This window comes from Leptinotarsa decemlineata, unplaced genomic scaffold (assembly GCF_025532065.1).
Source record: "Leptinotarsa decemlineata unplaced genomic scaffold, Ldec_3_MD MMD2_tig00001344_RagTag_RagTag, whole genome shotgun sequence".
NCBI lineage: Eukaryota > Metazoa > Arthropoda > Insecta > Coleoptera > Chrysomelidae > Leptinotarsa > Leptinotarsa decemlineata.
In genome coordinates this window covers 417,072-437,163 of record NW_027412560.1, presented here as the reverse complement: position 1 = coordinate 437,163, position 20,092 = coordinate 417,072, and the positions used below count along the sequence as shown (strand labels likewise).

General features: G+C 36.0%; 1 protein-coding gene across 2 annotated transcripts in view; it reads right to left on the bottom strand.

Annotated features, from left to right (window-relative positions):
- Window positions 1-8,307: 8,307 nt before the first annotated feature.
- The window catches only part of LOC111503801 (uncharacterized), a 169,400-nt gene continuing 157,615 nt past the window's right edge, over window positions 8,308-20,092 (bottom strand). For both annotated transcript variants that reach the window (XM_074175799.1, XM_074175800.1), the window contains exon 10: window positions 8,308-12,130. In XM_074175799.1, the coding sequence (XP_074031900.1) occupies window positions 11,719-12,130 (412 nt within the window). In that variant the 3' untranslated portion in view covers window positions 8,308-11,718. The remainder of the gene's footprint in view (window positions 12,131-20,092) is intronic.

The following is a 20,092-nucleotide window of genomic DNA, read 5'->3' as shown; positions in this document are numbered from 1 at the left end:
GACTTCCAAGGACCCAGAGTCTCCAGAGGTGCCCTCTGCTTCTTTTTTTGTTACCCTCATAGTCAGTGAGGTAAACGCGTAGCTTAACCTCATCGACTTCTTCTTCTGGACAGCCATATCATCGTCTCCGATCCCGAAGACGAAGAGGTGCCTCATGATGGAAAGTGCACCATCTTGCTACCGTCAGGGCTGGTTCTGCGCCTTCAGCCGACCCAGCAACCTCTCCTTTTCACCGGATGTCGTCTTGTGGACGTCCTCCAGAGTGGATCCAGAGTGAGGCTTTGGTAAGCTTTGGGAGCTTATCCACACTGACGATCGCAAGTGATGCCTCCTCCCACGGCTTAATATTCATTGTGGCTTTCTTCAGCCACTCTAGCGTCACGTCGTCGTCGCAGACCACTCTGATTTCACCAGAGTATGTCCAGTCTTGAACGGGGCGGTTTGCTGTTGTTTCCTGAGGCGGAGAACACTTGTTTTTTTATGAGACTCTCTCGTTCTGCGGTAACCTTACCGTACGAGTTTGTCCACGAAGGTTTTGGAAGGTGCAGCGGCATCACTGTCGCTGCGCAACTTCTTCAACCTTCTTGGGGTTCCCTCCGTGGAGGTACTCGCGTGAGGGCGCTTTCCTGCAGTGGCAGCCGGTTCCTTGCCTTTTTTCAAGGCGGAGCTTTTGGCGCCCGCCGCAAGAGGTGCCCTTGTTGTTGGAGATGGAGTGGAAGAGGGGGAGGGTGCACTCGTAGTTGCTGCCATTCCTGCCTCTTTCGCTCTCTTTCTCCTCTTGGCATCAGCGCCGCTAATACGCTTGCGCCTAGGCCTTTGTGTTACTTCACTCTGCTATGTCCAGCCTCATTCTAAGCGGTAACTTGGGGTGAAAATTTCTGTTCATCCCCAGCCCTCGCCGCAAATTGAGTTGAGCATTGCTGTCCAGCTTCGGGATTGGTTGCTTTTTTGTCAGTGTTTATGTATGTTCCCACGTGTAGCAAGGGCAAGGTTGTTAACCTCTGGCAACGCCCCGCATTACCAGAGGAAGGCTAGTTACGGTGAGGTTTCGCCCGGTTCCTCAATGGGATCGTTCGTAACCGCATATCACCCTGCGGTCATTCAGCTGTCGGCACTATTCCTTACACCTTAGCTTGGGTAGACAGGGGTTTTTGCAGCTTAGCTTGGTTGCAGGGTTTTTGGGGAGTTTTAGTTTCCCTCACCCTACTTATTTCTGCCACTGACCAGGAGTCCAGCGATCCCTCCCGTGAGGCCATATTGGCTTCCCGGACTGGGCCTCCAGTTCCCTGTCCGTTCCCCTATCCGCCACCTGGGGACGCGCCCGATAGGTAGCCCAACCCGCGGGCAGACAAACCTTATTCATCTACTCATTCATATGAATGAATTGTGTGTTTTCCAGATTGGTACTGTAGAGCCCTAGCAAGCGTTTATATGAAAGTAGTTATTTCAGGAAGATTTTTTCTTCTAGTTTGTGTCTGGAAGTTACTTTTTTGCATGATCTACACACCTATATATGAAGTTACTTCTTTCAAAATTGGTTACTTCCAAAAACTTTCTTTCCCATAAACTATACTATACTTCTAACTAACAAACATTGGACCAGATAGCTAATCTGAGAAAATTACAACTTATGTTGAAAGAAAGCATTTCACAGTTTTTGGGTTGAGAAGTTTTAAATATTGAGAGAATAGTTCATTTGAAAATCCAACCTACTCGTACCTACTCCAACCTACTCGTATACCTATAATTATTATTTACTCAATTAGATTTTCCATATTCGTCTATGAATGTAAAAATTTCTGTAGAAACTTCCGAAAATATCCAAATAGACAATCAAAATGAACGTTTACCCTTGACAAACATATCTTTCTCGAAATCTAGTATCTACCAAATATATATATATATATATATATATATATATATATATATATATATATATATATATATATATATATATATATATTCCTTTTCAATTTAAAATAAATTGTTCTTCAATGAATAACTGAACATTCTGAAATACACCAGCCAACAAATAAAAAAAAATGCGATTGAAATTATAATGGCTGTACATGAGAGTTTAAAGCATCCTGACTGCGACTTCAACATCAAAAATTTTTCATCACGTAAAGATTTTGACTCATGATGCACTGTTTGGAACCTTTGGTGTAGTAATGAATATTACTGGAGTTTTTTCCCCAACACCAAATCGTTATTTTTAACACCTGGACACGTGTTTCGATCACCAAGTGATCATCTTCAAAGAGGAAGATTAAAACTGATTTTGAATATGATCACTTGGTGATCGAAACACGTGTCGAGGTGTTAAAAATAACGATTTGGTGTTGGGGAAAAAACTCCAGTAATATTAAAGATTTTGAGTTATAGTTATTTTTATTTTATACAAAAATTTTCACATACTATAGGGAAATATGAGATCAAAACAAAAAAACATTATATTTCGAGGATAACAGACTTTATTAACAATACACATGGAAAAACATTCAAATGAAGTCTTTTGTGCATAACCTTTTTGCAAATATTTCATCAGTTCGGAGTTCCATTGTCTAATATAGTATAAATTGATTTGAAATTCTTGAAAAAATATTAATTAATTCAATGGCCTCTTAGTTTCACCGAGAGAGAATCATACATCGGTGAAACTAAGAGGCCATTGAAATTTCGCATTGCTGAGCACAAGAAACACACACAGCGAGGAGAAACCAGCAAATCCGGAATAGCAGAGCATGTTTGGACTCATCAACATGATATCAAGTGGGCCCAAGCTGAAATCATCCACAAAGAGGAACACTGGTTTAGGAGAAAATTCAAAGAAGTCGCGTATATGTTGTCCAACAACGCATTTAGTCAAGCTAGCGTAGAGATACGTAACATATGGAAACCTCTAATCAAACGAAAAACGACCAACGCCCGCCAAACGGTCATCTCCCGCTAAAAACCAATGAAGCGGAGAGAGAGAAAAGAAGATAGGTGAAAGCACCCGAATGGCTTATAAATAATTGGAACTTGGAGAAATAAGTCCAGTTATCACCCGAAGACGATTGTGGATACTAACAATTGAAATGTATTGACATAACTTGGTTTGAAATATTTTGATTTTTATTTTTATTTTTCATTTTTTGGTAATAATAATTTTTAATTTTCAGCTTTTATAATTATTTGATTTTTTTTATTGTTGTTTGGTTTTATTTATTTCTTTGTAATTTCAGTTTTTTTTCGTCGTTATTTTCGGTTAATCTTTTTAATATTTTTTCAGGAATTTCAAATTATTTTATATTATATTAGACAATGGAATTCCGAACGGATGAAATACACCACAAAACATTGTTAATCACCTTCAAACAAACTTTTTGCATGCAAATATTGACTTTCGTTTATATGTTTCATAGTTTTCCCTCATATGGAACCAACAATAATCCCCCATCATTGCTTCATCCCATCTGCCTTGGTAACGTTGCTCCATTGTCAGCATGTCTTGGTGTCACTGTCTTCGTCACTGACAGCACCCAAATTTTCTGGGAAAAAATTAAAATAGGAGTTCAAAAAATGGATTTTGAGAGGCATGCGATATCCCATTCTGCAATAGTTTCCAAGTAGTTCTTCTACAAATGTTTCGTAATTTGAAATAACTCGACGCAGCTGATTCAACATTACCTAATTTTTTATCAAACTGTTGATCACTTAGTAGTTTCATAATTTATGGTCCAACAAATATACTTTCCTTGAGCTTTGCATCACATAATTTTGGAAAAACGTGTCCAAGATATTCAAACGAATCACCTTCTTTGTCTGATTCTTTCACATTTTTCATTATCCTCAGTTTATTGTATAATGGAGACAATAAAACGTTTTTGGTTTTAACAAGAGGTATATTCTTCACGTTATCTTGACCTGGAATATAATTATCTCTCGGAGGCCATTCTTTTACTTGATGATGCCTCTGCGTTGCCCTACTGTTCCAAAGGCAAAGAAAACAGCGAAACTTTCTAAATTTATCCTGAAGACCTAGTAATAGTTCTATGACTTTTAGGTCACCACATATTTGCCACTTATATTATAACTTATTGCATTCAGAATAAGTGACATACTTTCGTTTTAGACGAATCTATAAATAAACCGATTTATGTGAAAATCCTAATTTTTCCATAAAACCATTTGGATTTACACAAACACACATTTTATCCTGCATAGTAAAAAACGACGATAGCTTATGGTTACGGTTTCTAAATATTGTAGGTAGCTTTGGTTTTAGGGGCCAGTAAATTCCATTGTTTCAGTCTTGACCCTAATAGTTTAGCATTCTCTTTGGACAAGTGGGGGTCTCATACTAGGTCATTTGATTCAGGTTGTTCGATTGAATGAGGTGTTCTTCCTTCACTCTCAGGAAAATAAGGACCGTCTTTTTCTGGCACATCATGGGAATCTGCGTGGTCATCATACATTTCCAAATCTTCCTCCCAATTTGCCGGGGGTGTTGGAACTGGTAAACCTTCTCCATGAAGAACCGGCCGTTTTGCAAAAGGAATATCCGGATATACAATTATGTGTTTACTCTTTCTCGAAAAACCAGACAAGCAAAAGTAACAGTCGTTGTAATGATTTGTTGATTTTCGCCAAATCATTACAACTGCAAAAGGCATAGAAGAGCGTTTGTCATTTAACCAGTTACTTAAATTTGCTGCACAGGTTTGCAACATATGTGAGGAGCCCAATCCCGATCTTGATCACCAACAACACATCCAAAATACTTATGGTAAACTACTTTGGTCATTTGATCAACTTGCCGTTTCTGCGATTCAAGAGTAAACTGACCACATGTATAGTAAAAACTATCTGCAGGATTAACGCAGCCACGTTTTTATACTTAGGACATTTTTATACTGTCGCGTACGTCGAGTTCAAATATGTGATACTGCATTTACAGGAGTCAACTTATTTTATTCACAAAGATAACACTAATATAATACTCTTAATATTCACGTGTTTGCTCCTCACTTCTCGAATACTAACTCACCACTACTCGCTTCAAACCAATATTGATGATCCGATTGTCAACCTACTACTTTTATTCTGTTCCGTATTTCTAGTATTTTCTGGAAACAAGTATCGAAAGTTCGAGAAGCGGCGTTACAAGTCATATACAGCGGAAGCAGATTCGAATACTGAGCAGAGTCGCTGTGTTGCCAGATTTCAATAAGTTCCTCAATTTAGGGGAAAAGCAAATTTGGAATGTCGTGTTCATTGAATTTTTGTGAAAAAAAAATCATAACTCAAAAATCTTACGTGTTAGGAAATGTGTACTACCATTTTCGCATTTAGGGACCAGGAATTAACAAAGAGCTGCCTTTGGCATTACAGCCGTAAATTGTCTGTAAACTAGTGATACTATTTGTACAGCCCTTGTCTGTGGCTTCCATCGCGTTGACTTTGCCGTGAATTCTTGAATTAACTTGAACCGATTTGAATGAATAAAATATTAGATGTTGAGTGAATTCTATTGCAATACATTAGTAAAAAGCTCACTCAAATCGGTTGAGCCATTTTTGAGATTAGCGCTCACAAATTCACAGACAAACAGAGTGCGACCAGTACTCACATACTGGTCGCATAACTAATAAACTTCACATACATTTCCAACAATCCCACAACATACACGTATATGAAGTCCACAATGTTGCCAAAGCTAAGGAGTTCGAATCATCTACTTTATGTAGCAGAAATATACGTATGCAATATACACGAGTTGACAAGAGCGACCCTGCTATGGAACACCCGAACTACGCTCAAGAACCAGCAGTACATGTTACCACCACTTTTGCGTCCCGGCATCCCTTCATTCGGAAAAAAACTTGGGGTTTTTGAGAATTTATCTTGATGAAATATAAATCACCAGATTCAAAATTACAGAAGAGTTTTCTGTGGATTGGCTCAACTGTCATAACGACACTCTCATAAAAAACTTTCGACGTCCGTATATGGACGCAGAAAGGTGGGAGAACTATTGCTTTAACAACGTAGCTGCTTTTTTTTCGTTCAATTGTGGTCACAATGTATATTTGAGTGTTTAACAATATAGGTTCAAAATGTGTTTTTCCGTTAACCAGCTGTCGCACCTCTACCGACAACCCTCTGAAGTCGAAACTTGAGCGAGCTGAGGACTAACAAGGTCTTACCTTTTAACGTGTGATTCCTAACACAGGTTGGACGATAGCAAGTGAAAATCGATTGTTCAGCCTGTGACTTGAACCACTAACTGATGCGGCGGTCGATTGAGTGGGCGAACAAAGCACCCACGTCGGACCGATCGGCTACCAACCGGTGTTTAATTATACATTTTGAAGATAATAATATTTTAATTCATAATAAAACTAGTGTTATGATTATCTATTTTAAGTGCGGTATATAAAAATGCCATCTTTGACTGATTTCTTGTAGTTGTCGAGAACTTGAACTGTTTTACAATACAACATGTGGTACATACCCCAGTGACAACTGTGACACAAGAGGAGGATCAAGAGAAGGAAGTTGAAAGTGACGATGAACTTGCGTTATATCTTGTTTTTGTTTGTTCAGAATGCACCTACGATAGTTTTATTTTCAACAAGTAATCAATATAAAGATGATACTCAACATGTTTTCACTATGTAACTATCAAACTGTTCACATTTCTGTTTCTTATAATTTATAAAAAAGGTGATTTTTCAAGGGTGAAGTATTAAAATAATCATTTTCTATCACATTTATACTGCTTCGATATTTCCAACAAAAGGTATCGATTTTTATTAGATTTTTTCATTGAGGGTGGTCTTTTAAGGTTGAAATAATATAAATATAGGGGTAACAATCCAGATTATAACGTAAAGCATTAATATTTATTTTATGCATTCATATTTAATTTTAGTCTATAGAAAGTAGTTCATAATTTTTTCATTTTCAATCGGTTCATTTTGAAAAATTTAGAAGATAATCGACTATTTTTCTCCTCATTTACTGGATAAATATGATATCGGGTATCGACAGCTGGTTAACAGAAAATCATACTTTTTAGCAAAAGATCATTTTAGACCTCAATATTCTGGACCCATTGATCTCATCCCAGGTGATCACTTCGATCCCCACCACTCGACTCATGCTCACTCACTAAATGAGCGATTTAAGGCCAATTTTTCTCTACGAATTCAAATTGGACCAAAGCGCTGTCGAAACACCAAAAATTATTCAGCCATTTGGCAATGATAATGTTAATGTATGGCACTGTTCGACGGTTGATTTCCAAAATTTTGTTCCGGAGATCTTAGGCTCAAAAACAAGCCCTGAAATGGCCAACATACTGTAATCCAGGACGAGGATTTGAGAACCCTGGTGAAAACTGATCCATAATAAATACTGCGTAGAATGTTGGAAGGAATGGAACGTATTAGAGAGTTAAAACGGTCGAAATGTGGGTGCCCTATGATTTGAACGATCGACAGAAATTGTCACGTTTCGAGTTATATTCTACTTTGATTTTGCGCATCCAAAACGATCCTTTTTTGTGTGACAAAAAGTGGATCTTCTTTGACAATAGGAGACGTTTAGTTCAGTGGTTGGACATTTATACTTCCCAAAAGCGAAAACCCACCAAAAAAGACCATGGTTACTACAAGGTGGTCAGCAGCTGGTGTGGTTCACTATAACTTCCTGCAAGCGAGTCAAACCATCACAACAGAAACCTATTGTGGTGAAATTGACCCTATGTACCAAAAATTGCATCAGCAGGAGCAGGCATTGGTCGAGGGAAGAGGTCCGATACGGATCCATGAGAACGCTCGTCCGCACGTTTCACAAATCACCATCTGAAAATTGAACGAATTGAGCGTCGAAGTTTTGCCTCACCCACCATACTCTCTAGACCTAACGCCAACCGACTACCATATTCCCAAGCATTTGGAAAAATTTGTCGCCATTGGAACCTTCTCAAATCAGGACCAGGCAAAAACGGCCTTTCTCGATTTCATCAAATCTCGAGCAAACAATTTTTATGCTGATGGAATTATTCGACTTGTGTTACACTGTGTACACTGATCTAATTCGATTGAATTGAATAGGTATACAGTGAGTAGACTCAGTGAGTAGTTATTCATGAATACAAGTCATCCAGTATTGGATGATTATCAACCAAAATATTGAATATAATGTTAAAACACTCCTTCTCTGAATACGAAACACTTGCTATAATCTTCATCGATTTCTTTCAAAATGATTCCCAGCTTTTTACTTACATGAGAGCGTTGAATAGAAAATGCACAATGATACTGTAACAGAAATATATTCTATTTTATACATAAACTAAAGAGTAAGAATCTAAACTAGTATCTCACAAAAGTATATCTAAAAAGTCTTCAGTGTTAATTATTCAAAGTAGATATAGCAACATTTCGAATACCAAAAAAGTAAACAAGGCTGGATACTTATCGCAAGAACATACGGATACTTTCTTTATCATCTGAAAATTCTGGGCGAAATCATCGTGAACAAATTTAATTGGTATCAAAACAACATTCAATTAACAATTTTGAAAACAATTCGAAGAATATCTCTTTGAACTCATTTATTTTTTTGTTTGAAATAATAATTCTTGAAAGAACCATATCCAGAGCTGTTTACCCTCGAAACTTTCATATATTTTCAGATGCCTTATTCGATGGCACTAATTAATCAACCTCTCCAAATGTGTTAAATATTTTCCAATTATTTCATAAGAGGTTATCTTCGGCTATATCTTGAGTTGATGAAAACAATTCAGTCACATGCGAATTCATTCAGCCTTACTTATTATCGTGGTTAAATAATATTAAAAGTACCATATCATGTATCATAATATTACATGATATGTTACTTTGCACAAAGTCAGGCCAAGTAATTCAAGGAAATTAGAAATAAATATTTTGAATAAATATGTTATATTTACAAACTTACAGTTTCTGAAATTGGTTATTTGGAATGGCTACATGCTTCCAGCGTTAGAAAAATATATTAATCGGTTTGACACCCAAAATCCAATTATAGATCTTTTCACAGAAACTTTGGTCACATTTTGCGTGGGTATATAAAGAAAATTGAATGATTCTTATAATACTACATTTATTAGAATATATTCTCAACTTTCTTTGTTTAAATAAAACCAACTACTCTACTCAATCTTTCAACTGCATACTCACACACAAGACCTCTCAGAGCTAAAAAAATTATACACAAAGTGACAATCCAATTATAAAAACACTCTGAAGTTGATGAATGATTATTCAAATGAGAATGAAAGCAACTTGGAATAAAATAATGCATATAAAACCCTACTCATTATGCGTCATCTGGGACAAGGATGAACTATTTTTTCCGTCTAAAATGTATCACTTGTGATTGGAATGAAGTTTATAGAGAAATCAAAAAATGTTAGTCCATATTACGAAATGAAAATCAAGGTGAGTAACATAATACTCACATTTCAATGGATTTCTACACATTCATCTCTCACAAAGTACTTATCCCGTAGGTTCTGGTAAATGCCAGCCGGAAAACAACTACTTCCCTGGCTAATACCACGCTGGACATTGAATTATATCCTACAGACATTCATGAAAGATACCTTAGAGAGTTTAGTCTTGCAGATGTTTCTCGTTCATCTAGCAGCATTCTATAATACTGGAAGAAACAATTCCAACGATAGATGTAGAATTGATCCAACAAAAATACTTCTTTAATCAATCAGAATAGTAATACTCAAGTAATTCTCAAAATGTACCTAAAAAATGTCATACAGTGATGTGTAGAAAAAGTGTTTTTGTTATTTTCGTGATTTTAGTTTTGTGTTGAAAGGAATTATGCACTTTCGCTAGTAAAATCATGTGTTTTGTTCGAAATATTAAAAACTACTGATGACATACCAAACTTATTTTTGAAGTTATTCTATGAGTTATTCATAACTGGTAATAATAAACATAAGTAAATCATCATCGAAAGTTTTCATGCATTTTCAATGATGGTGAACTGTCAAGAGCCTGACAAAGACATTATAGATAAGATGACTGTTTTGATAAAACAACGATAAGAGAAAAAATAATAAGTCATTCCAAAAAAGTTTTGTTGCAATATTGATCTCAATAGTTTGCCTCAAAGCATGTATTTTACTGAATTTCCGTTTCATCTATTGCAATAACAAAATTATTTCTTCACATATTAAACTATCTTGTAGAATCAAAATTTCCGTCAACCTTTTAAAACATGAAATTTCAGGTAAAATTATTTCTTAATTTTTTTTTCTCCAATTATTGAAAGTTGAAAAGACTGATACAGAAATATGAAATGAATCGGAAATGATAGACATTTGTATTGAAAAATGATGTATTACCAAATACACAACTTAGGAAAATGTGGCAATATGCGTTTAAGCTCTCCTAGATAAATTAAACTTATTCGTATAGTTTTTTATTGGAACACCCATAAAGGCGCAAAATTAATTTAATTCATCTCACTCAACTCGGATTTTGGAAAGCAGCCTTAACAAAACTCAACAGTTTTCCAATTGAGGCAAAGAAAGGGAGAAAGGGCTAATCAAGACTCTTCTACAAATGTACGTTTGAAACATTGAATACCTGTTGAGACAATTTCTATCTTTTTGATCACTAGCTAACATGTTATATTTTTATTACTATGTGTGAATAATAAAATATTCAAATAAAAAAATACAGAGATATTTCAGAAATACATACATTATAAAGAAAAATTATGGAAACCCTAGGTTGCACTCAAGGTTACTTTCAATGAGAAATCTGATTTGTATTTGACCTTGAACCTCATGTTCGAAGTCAGATTCAATTTTTTAAATAGAAACCCCTTCTTTTAATACCGAAATCGAGAATAGCGGAAAATTCCACGTTCGAATAAACATGGAATAAAGAAGTAGCAATTTGTAACATTTGGGGTGCTTTTTCAGAGTGTTTCTTTGCCTCTTCTATGGTGCTTTTCAGAGTGACTTTCTCACGCCTCATCTTTGGATTTTTTTTGCTATGAGTTGCCCTTTACTTTTCAACTCTTAAGTTGTTCGACTCAACCCAATCTAACTAACGGATGTCCAGTTGAAAGTTATTTATGGTGTGGCCTTTTAATTTTTATTTTATTACAGGTCTCGCGAGATTCATAGTTTATTCCTCAAACGAAAAACATACTTTTATTAAAACAACGATAAAAATTAAATAATAAGTATAAGTATATAAGTATATTTTTCTCTAGAGTAGGTACTTCAGTTTCTCACTAAAAATCTATAGAAATTTTCGAAACTATCTCTAATCAGAAAAGGACACATTTTTCAAACAGACAATTCATTCCAGATGACGCAAATAATTTTTAACGGGATCATAATATTCTTGGTTCGATCTAAAATAGTTGTACCTCATTCAATTTTCAGATAGATTGTATATCCAAATCGAAATCCTGCGGGGTTATTTTGCTAATTTGGTAGACCTGCTGGAAGGTGTTATTTGAACTACATATGATGTTTTTCTTTGTTATTATATTGTTGTAGCCGACAAGAGCTATAGCTATTTTTGAAGCTTTTCAGCAAAATAACCCCGCTGTATATCTATAATTTTGACATTACTGAAAATGAATAATTTTAATAACATCTTACTCATCGAGTTGGACCGTTATTATCATAAAGTGTTGTCAGTATCGCTTGTGTTCCCTGTGAGGTGACGGTTTCTGATCGCGCCAGTCCTTTGTATCCTTATGGGGCCTTCCCTCGTGGTGATGGTGATGGTGGTGATGTCTTTTCTTCTCCACTGCTGCGCTCCCTTTAGCTCCGAAATTGTCCGACCCCACCATTTCCGGACCATCGCGTTGTCTTTCGGGTCTGTAAGGCTCGTCCAGGGTCTCTTTTCTACGCAGAGGTGAGTGGTTGTTATGCGCTGCTTTGAGGCCTGCTTTGCTGCCAGCGGATTCGTGAAGATTCTCCCACGCTTGTCGGTAATATCGATTTAGTCCACCGTTGCGAGATTCAGAACTGGAGGAATCGAAGGAAGCGACAGTATTACAATCGGGAGAGGCACGATGACGGTAATGTTTGGCACTATGATTTCTAGAAAGAAAATAACGAATAAGATGGATGAAGTGGATATTTTCTTGAACATAAATTGCAGTATACCATATAATGAAGGAAAATATATAAAACAGAAAAGCATGCATTTCGAGGTACACAGGATAGCATATAAATAAATAGTGATTCTTTGGATAATTGTATGAAACAAACCATTATAAATCTACATACTGAATGATTTGAATTTTGATTATTTTCTCAAATTTCATTACATACTCCGTATATTTTTTGGGTTTTCAAGTCCAAATCAATGTTCAACTGAAAAAATTATTGTACTTTTCTTAACTTCCACTTTACTTTACTTTATTTGCAATTTCATGACATTCCCGTAGCGATCATAAGTTGTATGAAGTTATTGAGAGTGAAAGACTGGTTTGACTCAAATCTCTTGAGCTTGAATTTATCAAAAACAAAAGTAGTACCCTATCGTTGCCAGATTCCAGCTGTACATCTAAATAATATTCAAATTGACAATGTACCAACGTCTATATTCCTTGACATGTTCATTGATAACAATTTAAAATTCAACGACCATGTAGATAGTTTGAAATCCAAGCTCTCCTCTGGATGTTATGCAATATGAGTAACTACATTAGAGCTCGGATCTGCATCAGCTAGAATAATTTGTCATCATACCTTTGAATCTCATCTCCGTTATGGTATTTGCTTTTGGAGTGTCTATTCTACCATATGCCTTCAATCAGTATTATTGATACAGAAACGTGTAATACGATGCATATGTGAAGCCAAGCTAATGGACTTTTGTGGGCCTCTTTTCTTCTCCAACAGAATCCTAACTGTGGTATCCTTGTTTATATATAAAAGGATCTGCCTTCTCTTCAGGAACATGTTTAATAGTTTGGACGAGCCAATGTATGAAACCATGCAAATATTCAGCTTTAAATTACCGCTGCCTTCTTGGACCCTAGTTAAAGCTTCCATTATTTACAACGGTCTCGAAATGTTCAATCGTCTGCCTGAAGTAGCTATAAGAACCATAAATGACCTTAGCGCTCTTAAGAAAGAGTTGAATACCTTGCTTTCTGTGTAACCTCATTATAGATTATCAGAACTCTACGATGATAATTTTAATTGAGAATGACTAACTGTATTATCTACGGTATTTTATTGATTTGATTTGTTTCATTAAATTCAGTTCAAATTGATTTATTGTATTTTATTGATCAAGTTCTTTTATCCTGAAGGTTTTTTTATTAAGTTATTGTTATTTACATCCCTCTTTTCAGTTCATGTTATCACTTACTTTTTGTGATTTTACTTTTATGATTTCATTTACATGTTATTTGTATTCCTCACCAGGATTTCTCAATAAGAATTACTTCTTCGAACAATAAAGTATATTTTGAATTAAATTGAATTTCTACAGTGTGTTACAAATTTCACCCCGTTTTACCACGTATTTGGCTACTTTTGAGCAAAGTTTTACCCCTTATCGAAGTTTTCTGGGATATGTATGTATTTTTATAAATACTGAATGAAAATACTGAAGAATATGTTTTCAGTGAAAAAAATATGTATTAGGTAATTCTTGATTGTTCGCAAAATATAAGTGCTGATATTAAAAGTGACTTATAGGTGCTGTAGGTGGAAAAAATAAAATAATAATTGAAGTGGGAGTTATTACCTGAAGGTTTTCTACAGCTTTCATAAATAGACAAAACATTTATTTTGAGAAAAATTAATCTGTATACAAATTTCTGTACGGCTTTTGGAGAATTGGTTTTAATTTCATCATGTCGTATGAATTAGTTGGTTGGCAAGGAGGTGAATGTAATATCAACCTTCTACCGTAGAATCAGAGTGAAGAGCATCGTTTTCAAGATATTATTCGACATTTGGAATGAATGTCAAAAAATATGAGAATGATATCATACAGAAAAAATAGCTGAGTTCAATGAATATTTTTCAAATGTAGACGCAGCTCCAGCTAATAAGATTGATAAAGCCAATAAAATGTTTTCTTGTAATAGAAATCTGAATTCATTGTAAGACTTTGAAATCAAAAAATTAAATAAAGCACTCGGAGTACCACTAAAACATATAATGAATGAGTCTTTACGAACCGACATTTTCCCGTAAACGTTGAAAATTTCAGTTATCAAACCATTATACAAATCTAGGGAGAGAAAAATTATGTCAAATTATAGACCTAGTTCCAGTTACACAACGGTTATATAATAATTATGCTATTTATTGTATTGGAAGAAGATGTAGAGGCCTCGTAGATCCCCGGACCTATCTCCTCTTGGTTTCTTTATCTGAGGCCACCTAAAATCTGTTGTTTTTGAGACGTAACCTGACTCAATAGAGCAACTGAAGGAAACAATAATCCAAGAATGCCGAGCTATTCCCAGAGAAACAATGTACATCAAGAGTTTGAAAATATTAAAAATTTTGAACATTTTTCAAATCGATAGTGGAAAATAAAATTTTAATTGAAATGAAAAGTGTTTTATTTAATTAACCAGAAACTACTATATCGAATGTAGCTTTGTAGGGTACCATTAAACATTTCTCAAGAGCTTTTAGATAAGGCCACAAGTTGCCATTCGAAACTATGAAGTTGGGGTGGCTCAGAATCAGCCATTGTAAGTTTTCAAATTGTCACCCTGTATATATGTTTAAATCTGTTAAAAATCTGTTTAAAATCTATTTTTCCGTTAATCAGCTGTCGCCCCCATACGAACGACAACTCTCAGAAGTTGAAACACTTGTGTGAGCTAAGGACTAACGAAGTCTTACCTTTTTACGTGTGATTCCTAACACGGTTGCAGAATCATCTCAGCTTCAACCAGATAAATTATCTCAAGAAAAATATCTAGTCGAGGCGGGAATCGAACCCACGGCCTTCTGACGTGGAGGTGACCAATATCATGATCCATATTTATAAAAATAGGCGAATATGAGAGGCCTAAGATGGAATTAGCATACTCTGATTCAAATTAAAACTGTAATTCAATCACGTCGTAGTTATCCCCACGACAATCCACTTTCAAAAAAAGCTGAGCTCTCAAAACATTGTGCCAACCAAGGTATTTTCCGTTTTTTATTATTGTTATTATTATGTCATTGATATGAGCATCAGTTTTTAGACGGTGTCAAAATGACATTGCGTTTTTATGGTATCTCTTACTAGGGATAAAATATTTGTATATTCTTCTTTCGAATGCCACAGCATATCGTGCGTTGCAGAATAGGTAACTGAGGAATCTCAAGTTCGATCTGTTAACACTAGACTGAGAGGGCGGTCGTGAAGGGCATTCATTCCTAGATTAATTTCTACTCGAGAATGTTTTCATTCAGAAATACTATATACCTTTTATTAGGATATTATTATCTATGTCGAAGTAAAGCAAGACCGTTACAATATACAGAGAAGGAATATTATATTTATTTCATACGTTTGTGTAGAAATATTCTTTTATAAATGGAGATATTGCTTGAATTCTTCAAAAAAACAAAAGTTTGATCAACCTTTTACTATACTTCTCCAAGTTCTGTATAATCTTGATGAATAATTTAAGTTATGGAAAATATCAAATGAAAACAATTGTATTGTGCTACTTTTCTAGCTGGAAATGTCGGCTTTTTCATGAAAAATGAAAAATGAATTGGATGTTTTAATAGGAACATTCAATTTCCACATTTTCTATTTTCGTGAAATACTTCGTGTTGAAAATGGTCAAAACTGTCCAGGAGAAAAATTTTTTGTTGAAACTTCAATGAATGAACTTCTAGCAACTCCCACATGACTTCAAACACATACCCATCAATAATGCTCCTATTAACGACATCCCTCAAAAGTCTAACTTGTGCGACCTGAAGATTAAAGAGATCTTACATTTCAACGTGCGATTCCTAGCGACGATAGGCAGTAAAAATCGATCGTCCGGCCTCGCGGCCTGAACCAACGTTTCACCTGAAGTTCGATGGGATGAGTAGAACAAACAACTTCCTGAAGGACTTCCTGGAGGAAGGTCAACCCTTGTTCCCACCTTGCAATCTCGCAATGCTGAGACTTCTTGTGAGCGTTTATCTGGAAGCTCCAGCACCTTAATATGTGAAGCTTTCGTTTATACCGATCAGGCGCTTCCGATAGAGAGATGTCTACAGTTCAGGGATCAACCGCCAGGTGAGAGTACTTTTGTTTAATATTTTTAAACGATTTTATTTGGCTTGCCCTGTTTGTTTGTTCGTTGTTCGTTTGGGTTAAATTTAGTAATTGAAGTTTGACCCTCTTCCTCTTGACAAGTTTATCTGATATTCGGTACACAAGTTCAGTTTTGATGATAATACAATTCAATAAATTCTGTATCATTGTAAATCCAAGATGGCCGTAGCTATAAAATGGCGGATTACATATCAAAATGAGTGGAATAGTACGTCTTTTTGGTAACTCATCTCATCGTTTACTATATAAGTTTGTATTTTATTTCATTGTGTTGTATTTCATTGTGTTTCATTGTGAAACAATATATTAATAATAATAGATCCTATGGCAGGATCTATTATTATTATTATTATTATAATATTGTTTCACGACTACTTCAATATCAAAATACAGGGCTTCACTAGCAGAATATTAGTGCACTTTGAAAAATATGCAAATTCAAGATGGTCTAGCTACAAAATAGCGGATTACTCCTAAATATGGGTATCAAATGATAGGGCTTGACTAGTAGAATAGTAGTATACTTTGGAAAAGATGCAAATTCAAGATGACCGCAACTACAAAATGGCGAATAACATATTACCCTGTAATACTGAGGCGCTGAATGAAATAAACAGAATGACACGAGTTGAGTAATGAAATGGATGTTGAATGATGTAGGTACTAGCTAGCAGTCATCACCCTAGTAGTATTAACGTATTTACTGAGGAGAGTGGTATGATGACTGCTACCTAGGACCTTCCGAATTATTTCTCTCACTACTGACTGACTGAGGCTTCGAGTACATACAGGAAGCAATGTCTGCCCATGAATCGTCATTTTATGTCGAGCCCAACTTGCGGTCCCATGCAGGGTTAACATAGTGAGGAACTGAATATTACTGTGTGGCTTGGTCACCCTTAGGGATGTACGATTAGATATGATTGATTCGTTAAGGCTTTCGCAGTCGAGATTTTCATTGTTACTATCTTCATTCGGGTTGGAACTGCATCCTCACGTTCCGCCAGCGCGAGTGGCTGGCTTCTTCATTGGTTTATTCATCTTGATGATTCACCGATGACTGGTGATTTCTTGTCTAGTTCATAGGTTGTATTAACGTTGACTCAGGTAGTCCGCCTCTCTTGTTGATGCGTTGCTATTGGCCTAATTGTTTTTACCTGTTAATGACGTAACATTGCATTGCGCTGTTGCTACTTTGGCATCTTTTAGTATGGAATTCCAAATCCGGTTAAGCGTTACCGCCTCCTCTTTTCTGATGGTAGTTTTCCGTATGTTTGTGGATTTCTATGGCTTTCCGTATGAGCCGGCTGTGGGCCAAGAAATCAAGGTTGCGGAATACGAACCGTCTCATAAAATCATCATCATCATTGTCGAAAACTACTCAGAAGACCATTCTAAAAATAAAAGCTATTCCGCCAAGGCTCTACGGTCTTCCGAAGATACACAAAAAAGAAGTTCCATTGAGATCCATAGTGAGTGCACCGGATTCGCCTACGTATTACTTGTCAAAACACCTAGCATCGCTTCTTCAGCCTCATGTTGGAAAAACAGCTTCGTACGTCAAGGACTCGAAAAACTTTGTGTGAAAAATTATGAATATAACCTTGGGAGCCAAGTAATATTCTTATCAGTTTCGACGTTGTGTCCTTGTTCAATAACGTCCCGCTGAAAGATTCTTTGAGAGAGATAGCCAACTTGTTTCTTAGTGATATTGTCAGTCTTTTCAAGGACTACCAAACAGGATGGCGTTTTGATGGGAAGTCCACTCAGCCCGGTGATAGCCAACTTCTTCATGGAGCTATTTGAGAAGAAGGCAATCGACGATTTCAAACCAACTATTTGGCTACGATACGTGGATGACACTTTCGTCATCTGGAGACATGTGAGGGAGAGACTGAACCAATTTATAGATCACATAAATGCTCAATAAATTGGTTTTTCTCAAACTGAACCTGCCGTATTTATAAAACGACCTGTATCATTTCAAGAACATCAAAAGAACCAAAACCAAATTCTAAATGTTCTCGATCTAGTTGAAAAAGTGCTATTTCGTGCTGTAGCGGAGCATGCAGTGCAGTGCGGGTGGCCGTGTCAATCCGTACCTGTGGTTCAGTACCGTCTTCGACTGGTACTGCTAGATGGGGTTGGAAAAGTACCCAGCTCGATGCGAGCGGTAGCTGCGCGAAAACTCTCTGCGGCCGATCTGCTGGTCCGGAAAAGGCAGCGCCAGGAGGGTGTACCATCGGGAGGGCATCGCGCTGGCTGATGGCAGGCGATGGGAGGACCGAGCTGACGCACCCGCACTGCGATCCGCAAATTTTGTCAGTTATTTTGCTCCCATTTTGCAATTCTCAATATTATTGTAACATAATTTTTCGATTTTTTCAGTTATAGAATATATTCGAAACAGTCAACAATATCAAACATGGAACGTAGAGAAACAAACATTTTAAAGTATTGAAAAAAGTAATTTATTATATCATTTCGAATTATTGTTTTTGGAAAAATCAATTTGGTTTTGAAAATCAATGATTTTAGAATTTTCTATCATGAGATCAAGGTGGCTATGAATGTTCAAGATAAAAGTAAATATAGGTTAATTGATGGATGTAGCCATTACTACGTAGTAGGAGATCATAATAGAAAATGAAAATTGAAACTTCATATGTATTCAAACCACTTCTATTTGTAACTAACGTTACTGCAGTTTGATCCTGAAAGAACATTTTTGAACGATTTCAATAATCTGAAATAATTTATAATGTACACCCTCTTATACATAGATAATCACTGTCGGTAATAACACACCGTCCTTAATGACTATCACCTGAATTTTGTTTCCCTGTGACAATAATTAGATCACATCCGCCTTGCTCATGTTTATGAATTTCCAAGGATTCTAAATAATTTAATTAAAAAAGAACGTAGATAATATGCCACTTGAACTTGTTTTTTTTTTCAATCCCGCAATTGTCTCTGTTCCTATACCAAGCGATGTTGAAGTTACTTCTTAACAAACATCAGAAATTAATAAATATGTCACTTTGAAATATTTTGGTGAAAGAACGGAGACAATGCGGGATTTTTTAGAAAAAACGATGTGACATTCAAGACACATACCAGGTTATCTAATTTCCTTTATAATATCAATGATAAAATGAAGGAGATGGAGAAATCTGATGTTTATAAGTCCAGGTGTCCAAAGTGAAATAGTGTTAATGTGGAATGATGTGGCGGAAATTTCTCAAAACGGTATGCTGAACATGAAAGGTCCTTCAGACTAGGTGAAAATGATTCCACGTTTTCAAAACATTCCTTGGAAAGCAACCACAACAGATAATAAAGTCAATAAGGACCGTTTGTCATCACCGACAGGAATCACACGTTAAAAGGTGAGACCTCGTTAATCCTTAGCTCGCACAAATTTCGACTTCTGAGGGTTGTCGTTCGTAGGGGGTGCGACAGCTGGTTAACGGAAAAACAGATTTTTTTTAAACAGATCCGAATAGACAAATTTTACCAAGAATCCAATTGAGCTTTCGAACTTCCAATCGACAAGTCTATTAACTTTGCTGAGATGCTAATTCCCTATAATGTCTCTGTTTTTTCACAACTTGTATTTGTAGCTAACCTTACAACAGTTTCGTCCAATACAAACATTTTCATTTTCAGGCGAATAATGCATTTGTCTGAAAATGTTCTTATAGGACGAATCTACAGTAACTTTAGTTACGAATACAAGTGGTGAAAAA